At 37.2% G+C, this 26,404-nt stretch overlaps 1 protein-coding gene across 4 annotated transcripts in view; it reads right to left on the bottom strand.

Moving 5' to 3' along the window:
* Window positions 1-26,404, bottom strand: part of AQR (aquarius intron-binding spliceosomal factor) — a 119,290-nt gene that overhangs the window by 4,310 nt on the left and 88,576 nt on the right. For 2 of the 4 annotated variants that reach the window (XR_004348719.1, XM_032624671.1), the window contains exons 32-35: window positions 25,602-25,687; window positions 20,786-20,960; window positions 17,373-17,486; window positions 14,324-14,686 (exon numbers count right to left, since the gene is read on the bottom strand). Coding sequence is in view for 3 of the 4 variants with exons in the window: in XM_032624671.1 (XP_032480562.1) it covers window positions 14,372-14,686; window positions 17,373-17,486; window positions 20,786-20,960; window positions 25,602-25,687 (690 nt within the window). In the remaining variant the exon portion in view is untranslated. Of the gene's footprint in view, window positions 1-3,708; window positions 4,538-14,141; window positions 14,687-17,372; window positions 17,487-20,785; window positions 20,961-25,601; window positions 25,688-26,404 lie in introns of those variants that run through there. The other 2 variants (XM_032624672.1, XM_032624670.1) reach the window with 2 other exon arrangements.

Raw genomic sequence — 26,404 nt, 5'->3', positions numbered from 1 at the left:
CTGCCGAGATAGCCAGGACTTGAGGGGAGGCGACTTATTGAGGTGATTCCAAGTTTTTGCACACTGCTTTACCCCTAGGGGCATGCAATGGACTGAATGGGTATACTCACAAAATTCTGACGTTGAAATCCTAACTCACAATGTGATGATATTTGGAGGTGTGGCCTTTAGGAAGTAATTAAATTATGAGGGTGGATCCTTCGTGGATGGGATTAGTGTCCTTATAAAGGGGACCCCAGAGAACATTCTTGCCCTCTTTCCAACGTGTGTGGTCACAGAGAAAAGGTGGTCCTTTATGAACCACGGAGTTGGCTCTCACCTGACCTAAATCTGCCAGCACCTTGATCTTAGGCTTCCTAAAGAACTGTGAGAAATAAATGTGTGTTGCTTAAGCCACCCAGTTTATGGTATTTTTGTTATAGCAACCCACATGGAATAAGACAGGGCATTTGGCAATTCTCGGTGCAGGGCAAATGGCTGAGAAGTTAGCAGTAATTTGATGGGGCTGGGAAGATAAAAATTGAAGTCTGAAGCTGCCACGGCAGTTAGGACATGTAGAATCAAGATCCTAGAGAAGAGGGGTGCAAAAATGTGATCCCAACATCAGCATAAGTTTTCTTCAAGTTATTTACTGATTAAGTTGTGCAGGCAAGAGGCTTAGAGCCAAACAGAAAGTGGCTGAAAAAGCAAAGCAGAATATTTAGCAATTTCATAATGCTATGGAGACAAAAACTGAATTTGGAACCTACCCAAAAGGACTGATCCCCCCCAAAATATCTCAGGCCCTCAGCTGGGATGTCTAGATGGTTACACCCTAGGAATAAGAGCGAGCCAGAACTAGACTGACCTTCCCAAAGACAGCACACCAGCCTGGGAGAGATGTGGCCCCAACTGGATTGAGGTGATCTGCCTCCAGGCTGCCTGTGAGAGGAGAGGGTAAATCCTCTCTGGAGGGACAAAACATCATCCAGAGCCTGTGCAATGTTTCACATACAACGTCAGACATTCATTAAAGTACTGCCAGGCATAGCAAGAAACAGGACTGAGAGAAAAACAGGCAACAGAAACACAGACAGGTAATCCAGATACTGGAGTTATCAGACACACCGAAACCACTGTGATTAATATGTTCAAGAAAATACATTACAAGACGGAGAAATGGAATTTGTTAAAAGAGAATAAAATGAAAATTATGGAGGTGGAAAATGCAAAAACTAATAGTAGCACTCAGTAGGTAGCTTTAACAGCCAATAGAGCAGAGCAGAAGATAGGATTAGTGGGGTGGAAGGTAGATGAGTAAAAAACAACCAGACCGCACACCCTGGCACATCCTAGGTAAACTGCTAAAAATCAACAACAAAGTTAGAAATTCTAAAAAACAGCTAGAGAAAAGAGATATCATTTTGAAAGAAGCAACAAAAGACTGACACCTGACTTTTCCAAAGAGAGATGGAAGTAGAAGAAAATAAAATGACATTTTTTATGTGCCCCAAGAAAATAATTGACAGTTTAGATACATGGGAAAATATCCTTCAAAAACAAAGGTGAAACAGATAAACAAAAACTGAGAGACATTTGTCAGTAGCACACTTACACTAAAGGAAATATTAAACGGATTTAACTCTTCATAAGGAAAGAAAATTTTCCAGATGAAAAATAAAGATATATGAAGAAGAGCAATGGAAAGGGTAAATGTATGGGTTAATCAAAATAAATATTAACTTGCAAAACAATAATAATGTTTTTATTGGAGTGTAGAAAAATTTCTACAAAAATTTATGTAGAAATAAAATGTAGAACAATAATAACACAAAGTAGGAGGGGTTTAATAAAATCAGTATTACAAAGTCTTAGTATCATGTGAGAGGTGGAACAGGTATTAATTCTTAGTAGACTGTGATAAGTCAAGAATGCCTGTTGTACTTTTGAAGATAACAGGTAAAAGAATGTATTATTGGGAATTCCCTGGGGGTCCAGTGGTTAGGACTTGGTGATTTCACTGCCAAGGGCCCGGGCTCAATCCCTGGTTGGGGAACTAAAATCCCACAAGCTGAGCAGTGTGGCCAAAAAAAAAAAGTGTTATTAACAAACTAAAAGAATGGGAAAAATAAAATAATAATGAATACTTTATATATCCAAAGAAAGGCAAGAAAGATGAGAAAAGTGAACATAAAACACAGGAGAGTAAAATGGTTAAAATAAACCCAAATATAATTTATATAATTTTATAATTATATAAAATAAAAATATAATTATAAAATAAAAATTTTATAATTATATAAAATTAAAATGATCTACTCTAAAGACAAAGGTTATATTAATTATACATGTTGCTTACAAAAGAAAAAAATTAAACATAAGGACACAGAAAGACTGAGTAAGGATGGAAAAAGATACAGCATGAAAAATCTAACCCAAGGAAAACTGGTGTAGTTAAAACTAATATAAGGGAAGGTAGACGTTAAGGCAAGAAGCATTACTAGAGTTAAAGAGGGACATTTTTTCATGATAAAAAAGTCTGCTAAAAAAAAAAAAAGTCTGCTGATCAGGAAGGTATAATGATTCTAAATATGTATATTTTTAATAAAATAGTCTCAAAATACATCATACAAAAATTGACAGAACTACAAGGAGAAATAAATAAGTTCACAGAGTATCCCAACACGCTCTTGGTGGATGTGTCAAGAATACAAGGCTGCTCTTCACTCAGGTCATTTCCCAAGAGGGCTGAGTTTGCAGCAAGAAACCTTGAGGGGTGAGGACACACCTCCCTCTGGGACAACAAACAGGTTTGCTTGCTGCTTACTGTAAAAGTGGGGGATTCCCCAGTGTTCCTCTCCTATAACACAACCCATGACTATGCAGGGACGTGTTAGGGCCCTCCAGGTCACCTCTGTGGGACTCGGGAAGCAAGAGGAACTGATGCAAACAAACATGCTGATGCCCATGCTGCTTGCTGTTCTGTGAGTGATGCAGTCTTTTGCTTCTCACCCAGAAGTCTTGTGTCTTCAACGTATTACTTATAAATAGGTAAAATCAAATCCTAAACCTAAGGATATGTTACTTACAACAGGAAGGACCTAGAAAGTTTAAGTAGGAGAATGGAAAAAATATGCCATGCAAAAAGCAACCAAATGAAAGCTGGTATAGCTATATTAATGTTAGACAAGCTAGTGCTTCAAGGCCAGACGCATATCTAGACTTAAAGAGAGACATTTCTAAATAACTGAAAAAATCCATCCATCAAGAAGGTATAATAATTCTATGTTTGTATGCTTTTAATAACATGGTCTCAAAATACACAAAGCAAAACTTGATAGAACTATAAGAAGAAATAAGCCTATAACACACTCAGATTTTTTTAAAAACACACCTCTCTCAGTAACTGATAGAACAAGCAGACAAAAAGTGAGAATATAAGGGATTTGAACAAATAATTAACAATTTATTAACACTAAGTTATATGTGTGTATATACATATGATGGTATCTAACTTCTACAGAATACACAATCTTTTCAAGTACATGTGAAACATGTACCATAAAAGTCCTGACAAATTTCAAGGGATTTTCTTCATTCAGAGTTCTTCTCTGACCATAGTGGAACAAAGCTAGAAGTTAATAACAAAAAGATAAGAAAGATGCCCAAATGCTTGGAAATTAAGAAACCCACTTCTTAAAAGGCATTCTTGTTTTTTTTTTTTAAATTGAGGTGAAATTCACATAACAAAGTTAACCATTTTAAAGAGAACAATTAAGTGGTATTTAGTGCATTCACAAGTTTGTGTAACCACCACCTCTATTAAGTTCCAAAACATTTTCAAAGAAAATGAAAAAATGTGTTTAAAAAAGTCCCAATGGAAATTAGGAAACATCTTGAACTGGATGTTAATGAAAACATGATATGGGATGTGCGCGATATAGCTAAAGCTGTGCTGAAGTTATTATACATTACTTTTGCCCATATAAAATTTAAAATTCAGCTTAAATGGACAAATTCCTATAAAAACACAACTTACCAAAACCAACACAACAAGAAACAGAATAGTCTTATGCCATTTAATAAATTAAATCTGAAATTTAAAACCTCACAAAGAAATCTCCAGGCTTAGATGACTTCACTGGTAAATTGTTCCAAATGCTAAAAAAAGAAATAATACCACTTTTACAAAATCTCTTCCAGTAAAAGAAGAAGGAGAGAATACTTTCAACTCAATTTATAAGGTGAGCATAATCTAGATACCCAATCTGATAAAAGTAGTATCATCATCATCTTAATAATTATAGACCAATCTCTATAATTCTCACAGATGCAAGAATCCTAATAAACATATTAGTAACAATACAGCAATTATTTTAAAATTATTAGGAATGTGAGGTCACTTGAATATTTGAAAAACCAATCAATGTGAGAACCTCTGCTTCTGCTCATGAAGTAGTAACTCATCATCCCACTAAAATCAACTAGAAAACTGGACAAAATATACGACGCAACTATTTTCAGACGTTGAACAACAGGCAGCAAAGGTCTTTGATCCCTGAAAGAAAGGAAACACAACAAAACAAGGTGAGCCCTGTGATTGCCCTGGCTTTTTGCGGAGAGGTAATTTCCAAACTGCAGCACAGGGAAGGAGAACCTAAGTAGAAGCCCAGCAGTCTCACCGACTTTAGGAACTAAAACGTGAGGAGGCTGAGCTGGGTGGAATTTGGGGGCAGAGTCTATGAAAGGAGAGAGTTATGCATAGGAAGAACTCCAGAAGTCTGAAGAGGGGTCCCCTCAAGTCTTTGGCTGAATACTAATCTATACATGCACAGTGTGAAACTCCATGAAGTCAATTGAATAACAACTGCCTGGGAGCTATAAGCTAAACATTTCCCAGAGCTCACCTTGATGAAAATCAAGGTTTAAATTTCTACCAGCTCGAGTAGAGACACCTCATTGAACACCTGGGGCAGTGACCACAGAAAGGTCACAATTTAGTGAAAGAGCTAAACTAGTCCTAGAGTAAAGTACTCTATACCTGTGTAACAAAGCTTAAAAACAAACATCAGAAAGGTCAGCTAATACCCACAAGTCACTGCCTGCTAATAAAGACTGCTTCAACAGTCTTTAAAGGAAGACAACAAAATCCAAACATTCAACAACATAGCATTTGTAATTTCCAGTATTCAACTAAAAATTTATTAGGCATGTAAAGAGTAGCAATTTTGGCCCATGACGAGAAGAAAAAAAAAATCCATAGAAAAATAAACCAAGGGACTTCCCTGGTGGTTAGAATTTGCCTGCCAATGCAAGGGACACAGGTTCGAGCCCTGGTCTGGGAAGATCCCACATGCCGCAGAGCAACTAACCACGTGCGCCACAACTACTGAGCCTGCTCTCTAGAGCCCGCGAGCCACAACTGCTGAGCCTGTGTGCCGCATCTACTGAAGCCTGCGCGCCTAGAGCCCGTGCTCCGCAACAAGAGAAGCGACCGCAATGAGAAGCCCACGCACCACAACGAAGAGCAGCCCCTGCTTGCCACAATTAGAGAAAGCCCGCACACAGCAACGAAGACCCAACACAGCCAGAACTAAATTAAAAAAGAAAAAAAAAGGTTGAAAAATAAACCAATACAATTCACCACATTAACAGAATAAAGGAGAAAAAGCATATAATCATGTTGAGGATACACTGAAAAAGTATTTGTGAGATTTCAACATCCATTCATGTTAAAAACAATGACAACAACACTTGGCAAATTAGGCATAGACGGAAACTCTTAAAATCTGATACAGGGTATCACAAAGACCTATAGCAATAGGTGAAATATTAAAAGCTTTGTCCCCAAGATTCGGGGGAAACAAAGATACTCATTTTGATTGCCTCCATTCAACACTGTACTGGAGGTCTTCAATAAGCCAATAAGCAGAAAAGGGAAGTAAAAGGCACAGAGATTAAAAAGGAAATAAGAAGTATAATGATCAAAGAAGAAGAAATAAAACTACCATTATTCACAGATGACATAATTATGTATGCAGATAACCCAAAATGATCTACTGTCATACTATAATAAGTGAATTCAACAAGATCGCTACATACCAGGGCAATATACAAGAAATATACTGTATCTCTATATACCAGTAACAAATAATGACAAAACATAATAAAATGTAGTTTTAAAAGTACCATTTATAGTAGCATAAAAAATCAAATATGAATAAATTTAACAAAAGATGGCCAAAACCTTTATCTAGAAAACTACAAAACATTATTGAGATTAAAGAATGCTTAAGTAAATGGAAAGAAACACCATATTCCTAAATGATAAAGACATCAGTTTTCCTCCAAATTGACCTATAGAATCAATACAATCCCAACAAAAATCCAAGCAAGTTTTTTTCGCTTTTTTTTTAGAAGTGACAGGATGATTCTAAAGTGTATACACAGATTAAGAGTGGCCAATATCTTGAAGAATATAGCTAAGGGAGAATACACAACCAGATGTCAAGGTTTAATGTAAAGCTACAGTAATTAAAACAGTTAAATGTTGGCACAAGAAAACTATACCAATGGAACAATTCCAGAAACAGACCCACACATATACAATTACTTGATTTATGACAAAGATTACAGTATAGTGTTGAGGGAAAGAATGATCTAATAAATAGTGCTCAGTTAATCTTGATTCCTACCTCATGTCATTACAATCTATTTGAGAAGGCAGACAAAAAAAAGTACATTTTGTATGATTCCATTTTTACGTAGCTCAAAAGCAGGCCAAACTACCCATGCCCGATATTCATAGTACCATGTCAATTTAAGAGAACCACTTGACCAGTTTAATTTCTCAAGTGTCAATGACAGTTGACATTCATGAGTCTTTTCACCAAAGCTACGACTATATTTCTGCAGAGGAAACACATTCTCTACTTGCTCAGATGAGCCCATTCATTTAATGAGCCCAACTAGACCAAGAGTTGCAATGGCGACCTCTGAAAAACCACAACTGACTTCTGTAATTGCATAAGAGCATCTTGCTTTGAGTTGTTTTAGAAACAGACGTTTGCTCCTGGGAACTTTAGCTCACACAGATGTTCTTTTCAGCTCCCAAATGTGCTAAGGTTGGGTTTGCGGCAGGTAGAGTTAAACTGGAAGGCTGAACCAGGCAGTCCTCATTTTATTCCACTTCACTTTATTGTGTTTTGTAGATACTATGTTTTTAACAAATTGAAGGTTTGAAGCAACCTTGTGTCAAGTAAGCAACCTTGTGTCAAGTAAGTCTATCAGTGCCACTTCCCCATGGGCATTTACTCACTTTGTGTCACATTTTGGTAATTCTTACAATCTTTCAAACTTTTTCATTATTGTTATATTTATTATGGTGATCTGTGATCCTGCATGTTATTACTGCAAGAAGATTATGACTCGCTGAAGGCTCAGATGATGGTTAGCATTTTTTTTGCAATAAAGTATTTTTAAATTAAGGTAGGTATGCCTTTTTAGACATAATACTATTTAGCATACTTAATAGACTACAATATAGTATAAAAATAACTTTTATATGCACTGGGAAACTGAAAAATTAGTGTGACTCTCTTTATTGTGATATTCAATTTATTGCAGCGGTCTGGAATGAACCCACAATCTCTCTGAGGTTTGCCTATAATGGCAATTTAAAGTACAGGTCTTGGTAAATTCTAACTTTTCCCTTATCGTATATTACATTCGTTTAAAACTGTTGTTATTTAAACTGTTCTGACTTTGCCTAAAACTAAAACAGCATTAGGATAATTCACATTTTGGCACTTAAGTACTACTTACTATAGCCCCTCCCCATTATATGTTTCTCATACCTTTTTCAATCCACAACAAGTATTAATTTGGCTTTCACCTGTAAGTATAAGCACTGTTAACATTAAAGCATATTTTTTCACAGACCTCTTACTTCCTATCCTGATTTTGGCAACCTGGTCTCCTCTCTGGTATTCTAAACCTGAGAGGAATTCTTTAGTAGGCTTGCCTTACTCATCTGTGAAATATTAAGTGTTGCTCCTTCTACTTTGATTTGTTTCAAGCAAATACGTTTAAAGAACAGCAAGGTAAGGGATTTGCCTGAATGTCAGATGGTGGTTCTGGTCCCAGTTCAACTAACCATAGTGTCCTAGGCAAACCACCCAATGCCTCAGTGTTCTCACCTATGAACTATGGCATTGTTGCCTGACATACAGGAGGTACTCAGTCTATGAATGCACAAGAATTAGATAGTTTCAAAGACACCTTTCAACTTTTTACTATATATATATATTTTTTTTGCAGTACGTGGGCCTCTCACTGTTGTGGCCTCTCTCATTGCAGAGCACAGGCTCTGGACTCGCAGGCTCAGCAGCCATGGCTCACAGGCCCAGCAGCTCCGTAGCATGTGGGATCCTCCTGGACCGGGGCACGAACCAGTGTCCCCTGCATAGACAGGCGGACTCCCAACCACTGCGCCACCAGGGAAGCCCCAACTTTTTACTATTTTTAATTCAATTCACTTCTGTGAAAAGTAGTCAACCAGCAAAATAAAATGCAAATTAACTAGCTCTATTCTTGTTCCACTACTATTCTTGGGGAAGTCTGGGATTATAGAAGAAATCAGCACTGGAAAGTGCTACTAGAAGATTAAAATGGGTAATGAAAATACCATAATACAGTAACCACATTTATTGTAAATAACTGAACTAAAAACCAGAAGAAAACTCCCCTCAAAATGAACCAATGAATGAGAGTAGAAAAAGATAATATTTTATATGACCACTTCCTATCAAGAACTCTTGACTTTTTTAAAAAGGTCAATAAACTCAGTTTCTCAAAAGAGCCATTTATATTAAACAAGGTATCTCCCAAGGAGAAGCAGCTACCACTGAGGTTCTTGCACTTAGATTTACTGCAAGAAGAGTGTTGTGTGAATGTACGACGTAAGTCAAAGATAGAGAAAGAGGATGGTGGGGACCATTATCTCTGGAGATCAACCAAGAGAAAGTTCAACATGTCCTATGCAAGGTAACTTTTGGGGTCCTTTATCTTACATTCTTCTTTAAGGAAATTTTCTTCACATTTGCCTAAATTTTCTTCTATTATTTCTTGTCCACCCCTATTTACCATGCTAAATCTTTTCCCCTTCTGAAACAGACTTTTAAAGAAAACAAACATTTAGAGAACTGAGAAAACAAGACACACTGGAAATACGGACTGTCCTTTTACTGCACAGTAAGAAATGAGAAAAGGTTAGTGTGAAATCCTGGACTCTAAAATTAAAATGTAAACAGAGAATGCTCAGTGACCTTTTCTTAGAAGGCTCACACGAACGAATGTCATGATACATTGATCAAACTTTTATTCATTTGTATTTTCAGGATGTTGCTATTAATACCATGTGACACTCAACAGTTAATTACACTATAATATGACATTTTGTCCAAATCACTTCACCTCTACGTTCTTCTTCAGCTATGCTACTTTAGCCTCTGGTTACTTAATGGAAAAACGATGTATTAAAGTCTTATTTTTGTAGGGGAGGGAAGACTTTACCTTCTTAGGTCTGTACCTGGGGCCTGTGAATTAAACTGTCAAAAGACAAATTAATAGGAGAAACAGCATGCAAATTTAATTGATGTTTTTAACTTTACTTCCAGGGGGCTACACAGAAAAGTAAAAACTCCCCCCAAAACTGTTAGGCTTTGAAGCTTATATATCATTTTAACAAAGGACAATAAATTATGGAGAAGTAAATAGGCAAAAAAAAGGGGGGGGAGTTTGGGCTTTTAGGGGTGGTAGATTGTGGGAAAGTAAATACACGGGGAAATTAATGGAAGACAAGGGTCATTTTAGTAAGGGTTTTTTTTTTGCAGACTCATTTCACAGCATCATCTCTCTGTCCCGTGATAAGGGTTGTTGTCTTCTTCCTGGTACAGGAGAGAGGGGATACCTTTACAAATGGAAATATATGTCATCTTTACAAAGGGAAATTTATGCCCTGCTTTTAGGCAGAAGCACAAGGACAGAGAATACTTCCTGTATCTGCTGTTTCTCAAGTGCCTTCAGCTCAAAATAATCCTTATGACAAAGTAGCATATTGGGGCTGGTATATTCTTATCCCCTTAATTTTCTAAGGGGGAATCAAAGTTCACTTGCTAATGTAAAAATATTGGCTCCCAAACTGTTCTGAGGAACTAGTTCTCTAGAAAGTCTTATTTAAAAAAAAAAAAAAAAGAAAAAGAGTTCTATGGTCAAATAAGCTTGGGATAATCAAATGCTAGATTAAACAAAGTTAACATGATTTTTTTCTTCAGGAAGGAACCTTTAAATAGCTAACAATGTATTGTTATTCTGCAAATGGGGAGTGATAATTAATTGTGTTCCTCAAACTTATTTGACCATGGAACACGTTTTTCAAAGTATTTTTGAAGACGGGTGGTTTTGTAACATTATGTTGAGAAATATTGGGATTAGCCATCTTTCATATGGAAGTGCAGAAGTTTAAGTAGCTAATGAAATAAGTGTAAGCCAAAAGGTAGAGTTGGCAATAAAGCTGGCAGCCAGCAGTAACTGTGCTGCATTCTGAGTCATGCTCCAGGGGACTGAGCTCAGGGTTGTCCCTATGAAGAAAAAAAGTGTCCAAAGCTTCTGGTTACCGCTGAATTAAAACCCCTTCTCGGGCACTGAAGAATAGCAATGGATAAAGAAAAAATGGTCTCATGTGCTCATTTCCATCCTTGGCTCTGTACAGCTCCAGTTGTATTATTCTTAAACATCTATTAACATGATTGCTTCATAATTACAAAGGCTAACTGCCAAGCATTTTTCACAGGAAGCAAGGCACTGCTCGTTTTCAACTGCTCTTCTGGTGCATGCAAAAGGGTCAGCGTTCTTTAAAAAATCTTTTTTATCTTACTTTAATTGAAGAAACACCTCTAAAATACCATGTGAGTACAAGATAAAAAGGAAAAAGCACATTCAAGCTAGGTAAGTGCAATAATATAGATGATCTCGGGGTGGGGGAGTATAGGATACAGAATTGATGCTACCAATATATCCCAAGCACAATGGTACCTACTATCTCCATCTGGGTATGCTGTTCTGCTAGAAATTTTAATTTCAGCAGAGACCATCCTCAAGGCTGCCATAGGCTGATTTCAAGGTTTCCAATCAGTAAATTTGACCCTTGATCTTCAAAGGTCAACTGCCACCACGTGTTCCCTTCTTAATCCTCCTCCCTGCTCCCTGGATAGGAGCATAGCTACGCACTCAAGTCAGAGGACTGGCTGGCAATATCCTACACTGCCTCAAAGATTAGGGGGAAAATGCAGAGGGGGGCACTGGTATTTACCGAGCAACCAGGTGCAAGATGTTTTCATAAACATTACCCCATAAACAAACAGATCTTTTCCCCGTTTTGTAGATAAAACTGTGACTTAGAGAGGTTATAACATTTTGTCAAGGTCAAACCAAATGCTGATGAGCAAATTACGTAAAATTTGAGTCAAGTCTGGATGAGTCCAAAGTCTGTTTTACAATATCATGTTGTCCCCTGATCATAAAAACTTCATTTTTTATAGGAGCACAAATGGCCCATTTATACCATTTCTCTCAGTATCTAGCAAAATATCAACTTTTATCATTGCACTGACTTCAAGAGACCTGATAATATTTAGATCTTCTCATTCATTTGCCCAAATCAATAGAGCTATTTATTCTCAACTGCTGGTAATGTACTTTCTTAACTCAGCATTTTGTGAAAAAAAGTCTAAATACTTGAATTGCTTCATTTCATGCTCTTTCTCTTGGCATGTGTCTTTTTGGTCTGCTTTTAAAAATAAACTCCAAAATCACAACATATTCAGATATGAAAAACGGGATGGAGAGCAATGGGAACACTAATGTGAAATGGTCACCTGGCTAGAATACCTGTGTCTGTAGTAATCCCAAATCAAATAGAAAAATTTTGAATTTATGAAGCAATTACTCATGTGTGGTTGATTAAAAAAAAGAAAAAGGCACAAAACTGCCCTGGACTATAGATTGGATTCTACCCCAGTCTCCCACAGTTGCCACCCTGGTTAAGACCATCTGATTCAGTTTCCTCATTATTTAAGATTAGAAAAGATCTCTTAAGTTCCTTTAAAAATTCCACAATTCTATAGTCAACTGCAGTTCACTGGCCTTTCCAGTGAATAAACAATTTAAAATAATGCAAGTCCCACTTTCATCATCCCTTTCTTAATTTGACAGAGGCAAAGGAGTTATTCATCTTGCAGTTAAAATTTTCTTTTTAGTGTGATAGATAACCAAGCAGCAGAGAAAAACGTTCAGTCACCCAGCTAGACAGAGTTATATACAGTGTCAGGAAAATGGTTTATTTAAGGAGAAAGCAGCACAACAGTTTTGCTTTACTTTGGTTGCAGGTCTCATGAGTCATTTCCTCTAAAGGGCAGAGGGAAAAATCAATCTTTTCCAGGAAAGACAGTAATACGGTAAAGCTTCTTTCCCTCTTGCTTAGCCTGATACTATATATTCACAAATGAACATAATTCTGAGTGCAAGTCCTCATACAGATGCCCATGACACCTGCTTTCAAATTCTTATACTCAGAGAAATTATGTAACAGACCATTTGGCCCCATCCTAACCCTGGTAACAAACAGACCTAGGTTTCCTACGTTCGTGTCCTTGGCATTTCACTCCCCTTATTATCCCATCACTTTCATCGTCCCCTTCCCCGCCCAACACAACTGTTGATGCTGCAAGAAGCACTGTAAGACAGGAGTCTAAATTTTACCCACCACAGACTGGTAAGCTTAAGCAAACATTAGTCACTCAAAAACATCACTGACTTGACGTTCTGGGTTTAATTTCCTCATGAATTCATCATTGCTTCAAAATATCAAGATGAGAAGCACTGGTCTGGTCACTGGCAGTGTGCAATTCTTGCCTAATTCTTCAAAAGTTCGTTGGACACGGTCAAGCCTAAAGATAGATGCACTAGATTTGGGGAAATGCTCCCCTTGGCCACTCTAGCGGATGTGGGAATGGGGAAGAGAACTAGTGGGCAAGTTCACCCTTCCCACATACATATATTCATCTCTGCTCTGGTCACCATGCCCAGGGGCCTTATAAGCAGAGGTCCATTGTCAGAAAACAGTCATACTCACTGTAAACTCTACCATCACAGGATCACCATTCAACCTCTCACTGATGTGAGGACGGCACAGTAATCTCAGTACAGCGCTTCTAAAACTACAAAGTGCGTTTGAATCACCTGGGGACTTTGCTGTAATGCAGATTGAGATTTAACAGATCTGGGGTACAGCCCAAACTTTTGCATTTCTAACAAATTTCAATGCAACACTGATGCTGCTGATTTGCAAACCACACCTGAGTAGCAAGGTCCTAGTACAGATGCCTTCCCAAATCTGGAGCACATTTTACCTTACCGTCTCCTTATGGCTGGTTATCTATCAAGAGAACTAAACAGGGCAGAAAACTCAGAAGCTCTGCATTGGAAGAAATCCATCCTGAATACAGGAATTAATTAAGTTCACTGATTTTCACTGCCCGGTCCCTGGACCTCTGTTCCTGCCCAAATGGATCTGCCAGATCCTTCTTGCTTAGATGAATGACAAATCTTGGCCCAGCCTCACCAGCCTTATCTGATATCATTCGGCCAGCAACTCAAACATTAATTGTGTAGCACCTGCAAAAATAAAAATGCAGGTTCCTAGGCTCTAACCCTGAGATTCTGATTCATTAGGCCTGGAGTGGCCCCCAAAATAAAGAGACATTCTAGGTGATTTTACACATTCTGAGATTTGGGGGAAGGAAATGCATGTCTTCTTTAATGGATCGGAGCAACTTATATCCTATGGTGTTGACGCCTTTCCATCAAGGAAGACAGCAAAGAAAGGAGGGATAGAAAGAAACATGACTTGAGCATCTTACATTATGGTAGAAGAAATAATTTCCTCCCCAATTTGGACACCTGCTTGAAGTCACTTGTAGTTAATTCCAGTATATTTTGTCCTTTTCTTTAGCGAAGTTCACTAAAAATGTGAACTATTACTCTGTAGAAAATTCTTTTAATGTAGGTATGATTATAGATATAGTTATTTAATAATCAAAATATCAAAGGAATGGTTATTTATTCTTCTGACTGAACAAATAAAGTTGGAGTTGTTCACACACATTCTTTTTTCATATATACCAGAAGACAAACATTGAGATCAGCTAACAAAAATAAGGACTGAATATTAATTAGTGCCATTAAAATGGCAGAAGAATATGTAAAATACAAAAGGTAACTTTACCTAGACTTTATAAATGAAATGTCCTCCCTAAGAAGGGCTACAGTTTGGCTACTTGGTTTCTCTGGGGGCGGATGTGGCATCTTGAGGGGTGTTATTCTCCGCTGGTACAGCTACAGGTTCTGCCACAGTAGCAGTGATCTCGGATTCAGTAGGGATGGCCTCTGAACTGGAACTGTCTCCTGTGTGACTAGGGATGGTCTCAGTCTGAGAGGCTGAGGTTTCTTGACTGGGGCTGGTATCTGTTAGACTAGGTACAATGTCAGCTTGAGCAGGTGTGGCCTCTTCTTCTGTTTCCAATTCTGTTTCCTGACTTTGAACTTCTTCACCTTCTTCTAGCATAGCAGGTGGTAGCTGTAATAAAGTCTAAAGAGAAAAAAAAAAAAAAGAAAGAGAGAGAGAGGGAAGACATCAAAGAATCCAAATAAAAAGACACTGGCTTATAAACGTAAGTTCTCACATTATCTTCCTAATTGATACTGTCACTCTAGAATTCTCCAAAACACTGCTGGCCATGTTATATTACAGATGTAACAACTCTGATGATAATGGCCTAAGTTTTACTGACTCCATGGAATATGCCTGCCTAGATATCAGATAATAATGATGAGATCATATATTACATCCTCAGGGAGAAAAACAATATCAAAAGCTATTAAATTTTTTAGCAAAGGAATTTATTGTAACACTCTGGAAAAACAGTGGCTGATTAGGACTGACTGCCACACCAACTCAAGAAAGGACCGACTTCAATCAAGGGGCCCTGTGAGGGGTGAGAAGGAACCAAGCCTTGAGACAAGGCCATGGCAGGGAGAGAGCATCAGGGCACAAGGCTCCTTTCCCACTTAACCAGAACACTGGAGCAGCTCTATATGCCTGGCTTCCCTTTTACCCCATGGCGGTCTGGAGCTAAAGCTGGGCTTCTCTCTTCAGGAACTGTTTCTCTTGTTGGAAACTGAAAAAATTTTAAAGTAGTATTCACAATGGCAGCACAAAATGTGAAATACTTAGCAATAAAACTAACAACATATGTATAAAGCCTGTATGCTGAAAACTGCCAAACACTGAGGAGAGAATTCAAAGAAGACCTAAAGAAGTGGAGAGAGAGATCATATTCATGGAAAGAAGACTCACTATTGTTAAGATGTTAATTTCCCCAAATTGATCCTAAGCAGTAATACTCCAAAATCCTAATCAAAACCTCAACATGCTTTTTCTGGGGGTTGAAATAGACAAGCTGATTCTAAAATTTATACAGAAAAGCAAAGGAACTAGAACAGCCAAAACCATTTTGAAACATAACAAAACTGAAGGACTCACATTATCTAATTTCAAGATTTACAATAAAGAAACTCTAATAAAGGTAGTGTAGTAAAGGCAAAAAGGGAAGATGCAAAGATCAACAGAACAGAATAGAAAGCCCAGAAGTAGACTCTCACATACGTGGACAATTGATTTTTCTACTAAAACAAGGTGAGATCCTAAAAGTTCTCAAAATAAGAAAAAAAAAAGTGTAACTCTGTGTGGTGAAGGATGTTAATCAGATTTATTTTGGTGATTGTTTTGCAATATATAGAAATAGCAAATCATTATTTTATACACCTGAAACTAAAATTATATCTCAATTTGAAAAACTGCTTTTTTAATCTCAAAAAAAAAAAATGACAAGGCAAGTCAACAGAGGGAAAAAATAGCCTTTTCAGGAAATGGTGCTGAAACAACTGGATATCCACACACAAATGAGTAAAATGTAACCTTACCTTGCACCATATAAAAAAAATTAACCCACAATGTACCATACCTCTAAATAGCAAATTAAACTATACAATTTCTAGAAGAAAACATTAGGGGAAAAAACCCCTGTAATTTTGGGTCAGGCTAAGTTCTTTTAGAACATAAAAAGCATGAATCACAAAAGAACAACTTGATACACTGGGACTTTGTCAAAATTTAAAACTGTTTTTTGAAAGACACTTAAAAATGAAAAAACAAGTCACAGACTAGGAGAAAATATTCATAAAACAAACATCTGAGGAGGAACTTGTAGTCAGAATAACTTTTAAAACTCTCAAAACTCAATAATACAACCCAAAAAAGTGAGTGAGAGGCCTAAACAGATACATCCTCAAAGATATGCAGATGGTAAATAATCACATGAAAAGATGTTCAATATCAATTGCTATTAGAGAAGTGCCAATTAAAACCACAATGAGACCATTACACACCTACTGGAATGCTAAAATAAAAAGACCAAACATAGTAAGTGTGTGTGAGCTCTCATACATTGCTGGTGGGAATATAAAATGGTACAACCACTTTGTAAGACAGGTGGGCAGTTTCTTAAAAGAAGTTGAATACATACTTACCATACTATCCAACCATTCCACTCCTAGAAATTTACCCGAGAGAAAGTATAAAGACTTGTAGGAGAACGTTCATAGTAGCTTTATTTGTAGCAGCCAAAATTGGAAACAACCCAAATGTCCATCAGTGGATGAATGGGTAAACTTGGTAATCTGTATAATGGATTACTTATTCAGCAATAAAAGGAAAAGGACTACTGATACATTCTGAAACATAAATGAATATCAAAATAATGCTGAGTAAAAGTAGGAAAAAAGAGTACATGCTGTATGAGTCTATTTACATAAATGTCTAAAAAATGGTGACTAATCTATTGTGACATAAAGTAGATCCTTGGTTTCCTGGAGAAGGTGGAAAAGGAACTGGTGAGGGACGAGAGGGATTATCAAGGTGTACGTGGAAAACTTTTGGGGATAATGGATATGTTCATCATCTCGATTATGGTGATGGTTTCATGGATATATACAAATATCAGAACATATCAAACTGTATACTTTAGATATGTGGAATTTATTGTATGCCAAATTATATCTACAAAAGATGTTTTTAAAATATGGATGTTACATGAATAGTAATCTACTTTGGTTTAGCTGGTTTCCTGCAAGGAATCAAGTATGTTAAAGATTTATTCGGCAACAGAGAAGATTCTACAGCAAGAAAAATAAGAGTCAATTTTGAGAAAACTTACCTGATGATAATGATGTGTGGTCTGTATCAAATGCATATACATGTTGTATACAAAGTTTGCCATCTGGGGCATATTCTTTATTATCTGTACTTCATGAGATGGTCTCTCTCCATTCTAGAAGACGGCAAAAAGAAAGTTAAGTATAATCACTTATATGTGGAAATCTAAAATATGACACAAATGAACTTATCTACGAGACAGAAACAGACTCAGAGACATAGAGAACAGACTTGTGGTTGCCGGGGGTGTGGGGGTGGGAGGGTAAGGGAGGTATGGATTGGGAGTTTGGGATTAGCAGATGCAAACTATTATGTATAGAATGGATAAACAACAAGGTCCTACTGTATAGCACAGGGAGCTATATTCAATATCCTGTGATAAACCATAATGGAAAAGAGTATGAAAAAGAGTGTATATTTGTATAACTCAATCACTTCCTGTACATCAGAAACTAACGCAGCATTGTAAATCAACTATACATCAATAAAATAAATTTAAAAAAAAAGAAAAAGAAAGTTAAGTATAGAGTGAAAGACACTGAAAGCTAACACTTCAACAGAAGCCCATGTCTCCATCTTATGTATGAACACTATTTGACTATTAGGGTTTGGAGGAAATAAGAACAGGAAGAAGACATTAAGATGTAAGTGTTAGAGTCGAATAAGGATTTCATGAAGAGAAGTGATTCAATTTAAATTTAGAAAAGGCAGAGATGAGGAGAGAGCTAAGAGTCACTAGCTTTTAATATAATTTCAAGTTGGTAAGTAAATCATGAGTTTTGGTCTACTAACTAATGTAGAAGAATTCGTAAGACATAAGCAATCATTTGAATAGAAAAAAACCATCAACATGGTCTCAAGTAGTGGTCTCCAATACCACATATGCTCCAAAGGCAAGTCTCAAGGGTATTCACAAAGAAAATATTAAAATTATTCTTCCCATTTATGTTTTTCTAAAAAATAAGAAGCTATCATTTATTATTACTTAATATATAGACTGTTAGTCATGAGGGTTAATATTTGCCAGGTTTCTTTTTTCGGCCATGCCATGCTGCTGTGGGATCTTAGTTCCCCAACCAGGGATCAAACCTGTGCCCTCTGCTGTGGAAGCGTGGAGTCCTAACCACTGGACCGCCAGGGAATTCCGGCAAGATTTTTTTTTCTTTACTAATACAGTGTATGGTCAAAAATGTTGGCAAATAGTAGTTTAAGGTGTAAACTTTGTAGTACCCATCAGAACCATGTGGGGAAAGTGTTAAATAACAGAGGCCTGGGCTGTAGCCCCCCAGTGATTTCGATTCAGTAGGTCTGAGGGAGAACGAGGTGATTCTGATGCAGTAGCTTCTGACAACAACCCGAGAAACACCACTCTATCGGTGTAGGTAAAGTGGTAAAGCAAATGAAGAAAACAGAAAATGTGCACTTCTTCTAAACCATCTGAGAATAAAGATTAAGAACTTTCCTATTTAAAGTCATTGTAAAATTTTTATGAAGTCTCATCCTATCTTACTGTACCATTCAGAAAGTCATAGAGGTAAAAAACATATCAAGAAAGAGGATTTCACCTTAAAGTGACAAATTATTTAAAGCACATAAAGTTAGAAATATTTAGTACATTAAATAGCATTTCTCAGAATTAAGCAGGACAGCGGTATTGCACATAAGCAGGTGTTCTTTGGATGGTGGTCACTTTCTGTAATGGTCACAACTTCTGTGTGCAAAGACTGCCATGCTGTTACAACTATGGAATATTGCCTTTAAAGCATGGAAGTCTTTCTGTTTGTTTGTATTTGCATATTTTCTGGCGGCTTTGCTGGGAGCAGCCTCTCCTGAGATTCAGGGCTGCACAGTCCTCCTCACCCCTCACACTGTCTCCTGAGCAGAGGATGGGGAGATGCTCCCAGCCCTCAGCCCCCAGGGCTTGAGTCCATGGTACTGCCTAGAGCACCACTTTCCAAACCTTCTGTTCCTTGGTATTGCCTCCAGGTGTGTCTGCAGCCCTTGGCTAGGAAGCACCTGGAGAGTGTGTTAAACCTGAAGACACCTAGCCTCTGCCCCAGACCTCTCATCAGCAATGTGCCTGTTTAATAATAGGTCCACAAAAGATTGAGAACCTCATAGCTATAGGACTGTGTCCAGACCTCAGAGCCTGACACTCAAGGCTGCACATGGCCCCACCCCATTGTATCGTTCCATCCTTTCCCTTCTATTCCTCCACAGCAGCATTTCTTTTATTTAAAGGAAAAAAACAATTAAAAAAAAGTTCTTAACATTATTACAAAATAAACACACAGAATTTAACTTTATTTTTTTTTTTTAAAAGAGGGGTGGGTGGAATTCCCTGGCAGTCCAGTGGTTAGGACTCTATGCTCTCACTGCCGAGGGCCAGGGTTCAATCCCTGGTCAGGGAACTAAGATCCTGCAAGCCACACAAGTGAGGCCAAAAAATGAAAAAATAAAAAAAAAATTTTTTAAATAAAAAAAAGAGAGGTGGGGAAAAGAAATATACTGTGAACATTTAAGACAGTTTTATTTAAAATTCAATGGACCTCCAAGACATTTCATTAAATGAAAAACACAAAGCCCAAAAGTCTATAGTATGAGGACCTTCATGTAAGAAAGAAAACAACGTAAGAAAATAAAGTTACCTGCTCCTTTGTGCAAAAGTAAGGCTAAGCCAGAAACTGAAGAGATAATGTTACCTCTGGGAGCTGAGGGTGGGAAAGGGAAGAAAGAAGGGGAGATAGGAGATGGGTAGCAGGGATGAGGAGAGAGTGGCACTTCTGAGTTAAGTGTTTGTGCTATTCCCTGACACCTTCCCTCAGAATGCAAGCTTCTTGAGGGTTCTCCAAGCGTTAAACCAGTTATTACTCTGTTATCAAGTGATTAGTTAAGTTCTCCTTACAAAGCTGAAGAGAGGCAGTACAGTATGATGATGATTAACATGGACTCTGGAGTCAGGCTGTCTGGGTTTTTAAATCTTGGACTCTCCATCTACTCAGATGTGTGGCTTAACTACTTAACTTCTCGGATCCACAGTTTCCAACATATGGAAAGTGAGGTTAATAAGAAAACCTATTGAACAGGGCTGTTACTGAGAGGAAACGAGATAATGTATGTAATGTAACATTTATTGAGTACTCACCATGTAGCAGGCTATTAGCTTTGACATACATCACTTTATTTCCTATTAGTAACCTGTTCAATAGGTTTTATTAACCCCATTTCCCATATGTTGGAGACTGGATCAGAGAAGTTGCCTGATATGTGGTGAGTACTCAGTAAATGTTAGCTGGTGTTATTTTTACATAGAAAATCTTAATTCAGTTCCTTAGCGTAAGGAGCACTCTAAACCAGTGTTCAGATGATTTATGTGATGATGCTCTTTGCTAATGTGGTCACCTGTAGGCTTACCTTTCTACTGGTTGGGAAAGGTTCTGTTGGAATTATATGCAAATGAAGTGGGCGGGCTGTGAGCTGGCTGAAAGCTGGAGTTAGTTCAAAACAGTTTTGGAAGAGGGATACTCTGGCGAAGATATAAAGTCCAAGTCTGGCTCTAGACATGGCCACCACTAAGCGACGGACATCCCTTTGAGAAACAAATAGAATGAATTAAAACATATCAAGATTAGTAACATATTTATGTAGCCTTTTATTTTTAAAACATATTCCACTAAATATTCCTGTTAAGCTGTGGCAATAAAGAGTTAAGCTTCTTAAAAACTTAAGAGAATAAACATTAAGTTAATCAATGCTATGTAACTAGTTAACCAAGTAAGAAGTTAATGCTTTATTACCAACTTCTATGTTTTTTTTGCGGGGAGAGGGTGGGGAGAATCACAAAATAACCAATGACTGATTAAAAAGGTGTAAGTTGCTATACTAGTATTACGATACAGTTCGGTTGTCAGTTACCAATTTACTGTATCACCACCATTGAGTCAATTCAAACCAGCCCTTGCTCCATTTCACCTACCAAATTCCCATGCTCTGTCAAGGTTAATGGGTCAAATTTTACTTCCTAGATAACTCTTATCATACTGTTTTATACTTATTTATAATAATAATTACAAATACAAACAGAAATACAGTATGACGAATGATATAACATAATAATGCCATCTCTTATTCACACATTTACTCTAGTACCAACGCCCAATGGCTGGACTATACTAGGTCTCAGTGTTCACATAAGCAGTAATAAAAATGCCAAAATGCATGAGCCAGCTATACATGTAGCTGTCTATCTGATGAACGATAGCAGCTTTCTTTATCTTTCAGAAAGAATATGTTCTTAAAACTTTATCTGAATTTACTTGAATCAAATGAACTTATTTCCAAAACAGAAACAGACTTAGAGAATGAACTTATGGTTACCAGGGGGGAAGTGGGGTGGGGAGGGATAGATTGGGAGTTTGGGATTGACATGTACACACTGCTATATTTAAAACAGATAGCCAACAAGGACCATGTAAAAAAGAAAAAAAAAAAATTACAAAAGAGTGGCTATGTGTAAAAGGAAAAAAAAATATAAGAGTGTCTATGTAAGTTTAATTTCACTTCACTATTAGTTAGAATGTGTTTTAGTAAGAAAATATAGTTTTGGTTTCAAATACAGAGGACAGCTTGTTTTCTTGAGATGCTTAGATGGCTATTTAAATTTGCGAGTATTCTACAAAAGAGAAGACTTTCATGAATAATAATAAAATCTGGTACAGTCATCCCTAACTCCTGAAAGAAAGTGTTAAAGAGTGTTACAGAGGTCAAATGTTACAAAGATCATATAATAACCAGACAGAGAATCGGGAATTGGAATATTTATCAAATGGCTTTTCTTTGTCTCTGCATAATGCAAGATATTTGGAGAATATCTCTAATTCAGTCTCATTTTCTATTGTGTTTTACGGCCTTGATAAGGATCTAGTTTCCCTTATCAGGAGGGACTGTGCAACATCATATATAATAGCAGTTATGTTGAGGGGGTATCCCCACCTCCCAGCAACCCAAACTAAGAGAAGTTCATTTACGTATGAGGAGAAAGCGTACCCATTTGCAGTAGCTTTGAGGAATTTCTACATTTGTGACACCCTGGATTCACGAAGGAAATGTCACCTTCTAGGTCACTGCAGGCCAAATTGTTTTTACTTCCTCTACATCCCTTAGAAGCCCTAGGGGTCACGCTATAGGTGGGTGGTTCCAAAACTAGTAACTGGATGTACAATGCTGGAAATACTTAGCATGAGTTCTCACCTAAGTATTATAAACTTAATAAAAACACTGTTAAAACAATGTTGTCAGGGAAAAAGGTGGGGAGGGCATGGTGGAAGGAGGTGACCTAAGCCGTTGTTTTCATGGTAATCCCTGTATTATGATATTCAGTTCTCCCTTTCTCATCCAGAAGGCTCTGTCTCTAGGCAGAGCAGTGACAATGAACCTGTTCCTCTGAGGAACTTTTCCCTCCAGTCCTTAGTACTGTAGGACAGTTAAGTGGCTCTACTAAGCTCGATCTCCACTGTACATGAGGAGAGTTAGCCTAAAATCTTCTGCAGAATCAAATGTAGGTATTTTCCAAGGACATGTTTAATGTCTCCTCCACTGGATTCTAAGCTCCATGCGGACAGAGATAATGAATGTTAGATTTACTACTATATATCAAGAACCCATCACATTGCCAAATAATAGAAGGATCTGTGAACATCTGTTAAATGAATGAGCAAACACTATAAACATAACAAACTACCAGGGAAAAAAAGCAAAGGGTGGCAACATGAAAAGCCAGGGTTCCTTGGAGCTGTATCTTGAAACCAGGGCAATGAGAACTACCACCTTCTTTCACAGTCCCCAGAAGATGGCTGGACAGAAACAGCACTGTTAAACAACAAGCCATCACTCTGATAGAGCCCCTACAAGGAGACAACACAGGAAAGTTACAGTTTCACTGCTTTGCTCTGAACAAGTCACAAGCATTTCTGTTTGTAGCTGGGCTATTCAAGTCAGTAGGGACAAGAACAATGAACGTTGGAAAAGGAACCAGAAATGTCTCACTACTCTAGCTTCTAAACAGCTCCACAGTGTCCTAAAACAGGTCTCTGGAACTGACGCTCAATAGCCTGGCTCCTAAACAATCACCTGATTAGTCTAGCCTGGATGAAAAAAAGATGTGGGTAAAAGAAGAAAGGCAGGCACTTGGGAAAATGGCTTAGCAGTTTCTTAAAGGGTTAAACACAGAGTTACTATATGACCCAGCAATTCCACTCCAAGGTCTACACCCAAGAGAAAGGAAAACGTACTTCCACACAAAACTTGTTCATGAATGTTCACAACAGCATTAGTCCTAATAGCCAAAAAGTAGAAACAACCCAAGTGTCCACCAACTGATGAATGGATAAATAAAAAGTAAAAAATTCACACAAAAAATAATGAAATATTATTTAGCAATTAAAAGTAATGAAGTACTGACATATGCTACAACATGGATGAATCTTGAACACATTATGCTAAGTGATTTCATGTATATTAAGTGTCCAGAATAGGCAAATCTATAGACATATAGTAGAATAGTGGTTGCCAAGGGCTTAGGGGAGAGGGGAAGGGAGTAACTGCTGACAGGTATAGGGTGCTAAAAATGTTCTAAAATCGTGAAGATAGCTGCATAACTATGAATATACTAAAAATCACTGAACTGTACACTTAAAATAGGTGAATTGTATGGTGTGTGAATTATATTCCAATAAAGCTATTAGTAAAAAGAGAAATATGGAAGAAAGTAGGTTTCCTTGGTCTCTTGAAACACAAAATATTGTACTACTTCCTAGAAAAAGAAAGATATGAAAGATTGTATTTACAAACAAAAAATTCTATGAGGAGTTTGATAAAATTCTAGCTAAGATACCTAACCTATCTGGATAGTTGAATTGTAAATCATAGGTCAATTGACTTTTTCCCCTCTATGATTTAATAACACTACCACCACCACCAGCAGCCCCCGAAGAAGAAGGTAGACTTCCAAAAGGGAAGTTTGGCAAATACAAAGAAGACAAATTTATCTGGATAAAGAAAATTTAGATATGTAAGACAACAGTGAGATCAGGTTCTTTTTTAAGCCTTCATTTATAAGCATTTTGTTATCATCATCTTTCTCTTTATTTCTTTTTAAGTTTCCAGAAGTCAGGTAAAAAACAGCATAGAAATAAAGTCATGGGAATGTGAAAAAGACAAAAAAAGCACTACAGAGTAAGAAAAAGGGAAGGGGAAGAAGCAGTATTCATGTATTCATACTGTGAGTTTGGGTAAGAGATTTTAATTATGTAAATCATAATGATACCCTATGCAGCAGCAGCTATAAATTTCAATGTGGAAATGAAACCGCTTTTTAGAAAAGTTAGTCTCCAAAACATGTTTGACACTTAAGTAAAAACACACTGTATTTTAGAATGCTATAGTATTGAAACAATTTCTTGAAACATTACATCTTTGTTTACTCTTACATAAAAGTTATCGGTCTAATGGAACCTGATCACTCTGGGTTAAGCACCAAATAGATCTTGACTTAATGACAACATTATGAGAGCTTGCAGAATTTTCTTTTTATATCCATCAAATAAAATAATAAAATGAACTCTCCTTATAGTTTTGCTAGTAAGTCATATGAGATGAAGGTTTATATAAAACTAAATGGCTGCTTTGTAACAAGGAGGTATTATTCCCATAAATCTCCAGCACATAAATACATCACAATAAGTGATAAAGATATATTACTGTTCGTTTTGACAATTCTTAATACTGGGAGAACAAATGGTTCCTTTATCCTAACACTGAAGGTAAAAGACTGTGTAGGGAAAAGCGAGAAATCCTGTGCAATGCAAAGTTTACTCTTAGACTTTTTACCACTTTACCTCTTTTAATTTCTGACATTAAGTTTCAAACAGACATAGGAGATACATACATACATACATACATATATATATATATTATGATCAAATGCTATCTCTGACTGTTCCTGAAGAGTAAAAAAGTTAAAATTACTAAAACATTTAAGATTCAAAAAATTCAGAAGCAATGGCAATGATTAACTAACTATACAAAGAATATGATACTGCTACAGTCCAACAAAAAGCACCAAAATTAATTAAACTTTCAACATAAAATTTAAAACTACTTAGCCACAGAAGCTCAAAATTAAAGCATACAGTAAAGTTCAACACTATTATGAAAACGTTTCCTTACATACCTCAGATGGCCCACTGCCCTCGTTCGTACTAGAGAAAGAAGAATATAATCATTCTGTTGACCTTGAAATCTGTCAACGGTTGTCACCTGAGGCAAAAAAAAAGGGGGGGAATATGGTATATTTTCAAAAGCAAAAACTCTAGAAAGATCATTTAAATAAAGTGCTAGAAATAAAAATCTTATCCTGGGCTTCCCTGGTGGCGCAGAGGTTGACAGTCCGCCTGCCGATGCAGGGGACACGGGCTCGTGCCCCGGTCCAGGAAGATCCCACATGCCGCAGAGCGGCTGGGCCCGTGAGCCATGGCCACTGGGCCTGCGCGTCTGGAGCCTGTGCTCCGCAATGGGAGAGGCCACAGCGGTGAGAGGCCCGCGTACCGCAAAAAAAAAAAAAAAAATCTTATCCTTAAAATAATCAATCCCAAAAGAACACGACTATATACTTGGAATTGAAAGAACAAGTTAATGAACACTATGAAATAAACCATGGTAACCAGATTCGGCTATGTCCTTATGTTATTCACACTTATAGCACTCATCCTTAACTCTGCAGATACCTAAGTAACTATTATATTTGTGGAATTAACAATCTTCCCCCTACTAGACTACTCAGCTCCATGAAAGCAGGGACTGTTGTTCAGCTAATTATATACCTGATATCCCAATTTGATGCCCAGCAACATTTTAAATGCACAATTTGATAAATTTTGACAATATATACTCCCAAATAACCACCACCACAATCACAATTTCCATGAGCTCAGTCCCTTTTGTCATCAAATCTGTATCCCCCAGCCCCAGGCAACC

This window comes from Phocoena sinus, chromosome 2 (genome assembly GCF_008692025.1).
Source record: "Phocoena sinus isolate mPhoSin1 chromosome 2, mPhoSin1.pri, whole genome shotgun sequence".
Lineage (NCBI taxonomy): Eukaryota > Metazoa > Chordata > Mammalia > Artiodactyla > Phocoenidae > Phocoena > Phocoena sinus.
Note: the sequence above shows the minus strand (reverse complement) of the source record. Positions and strands in the feature narration are given on the sequence as shown.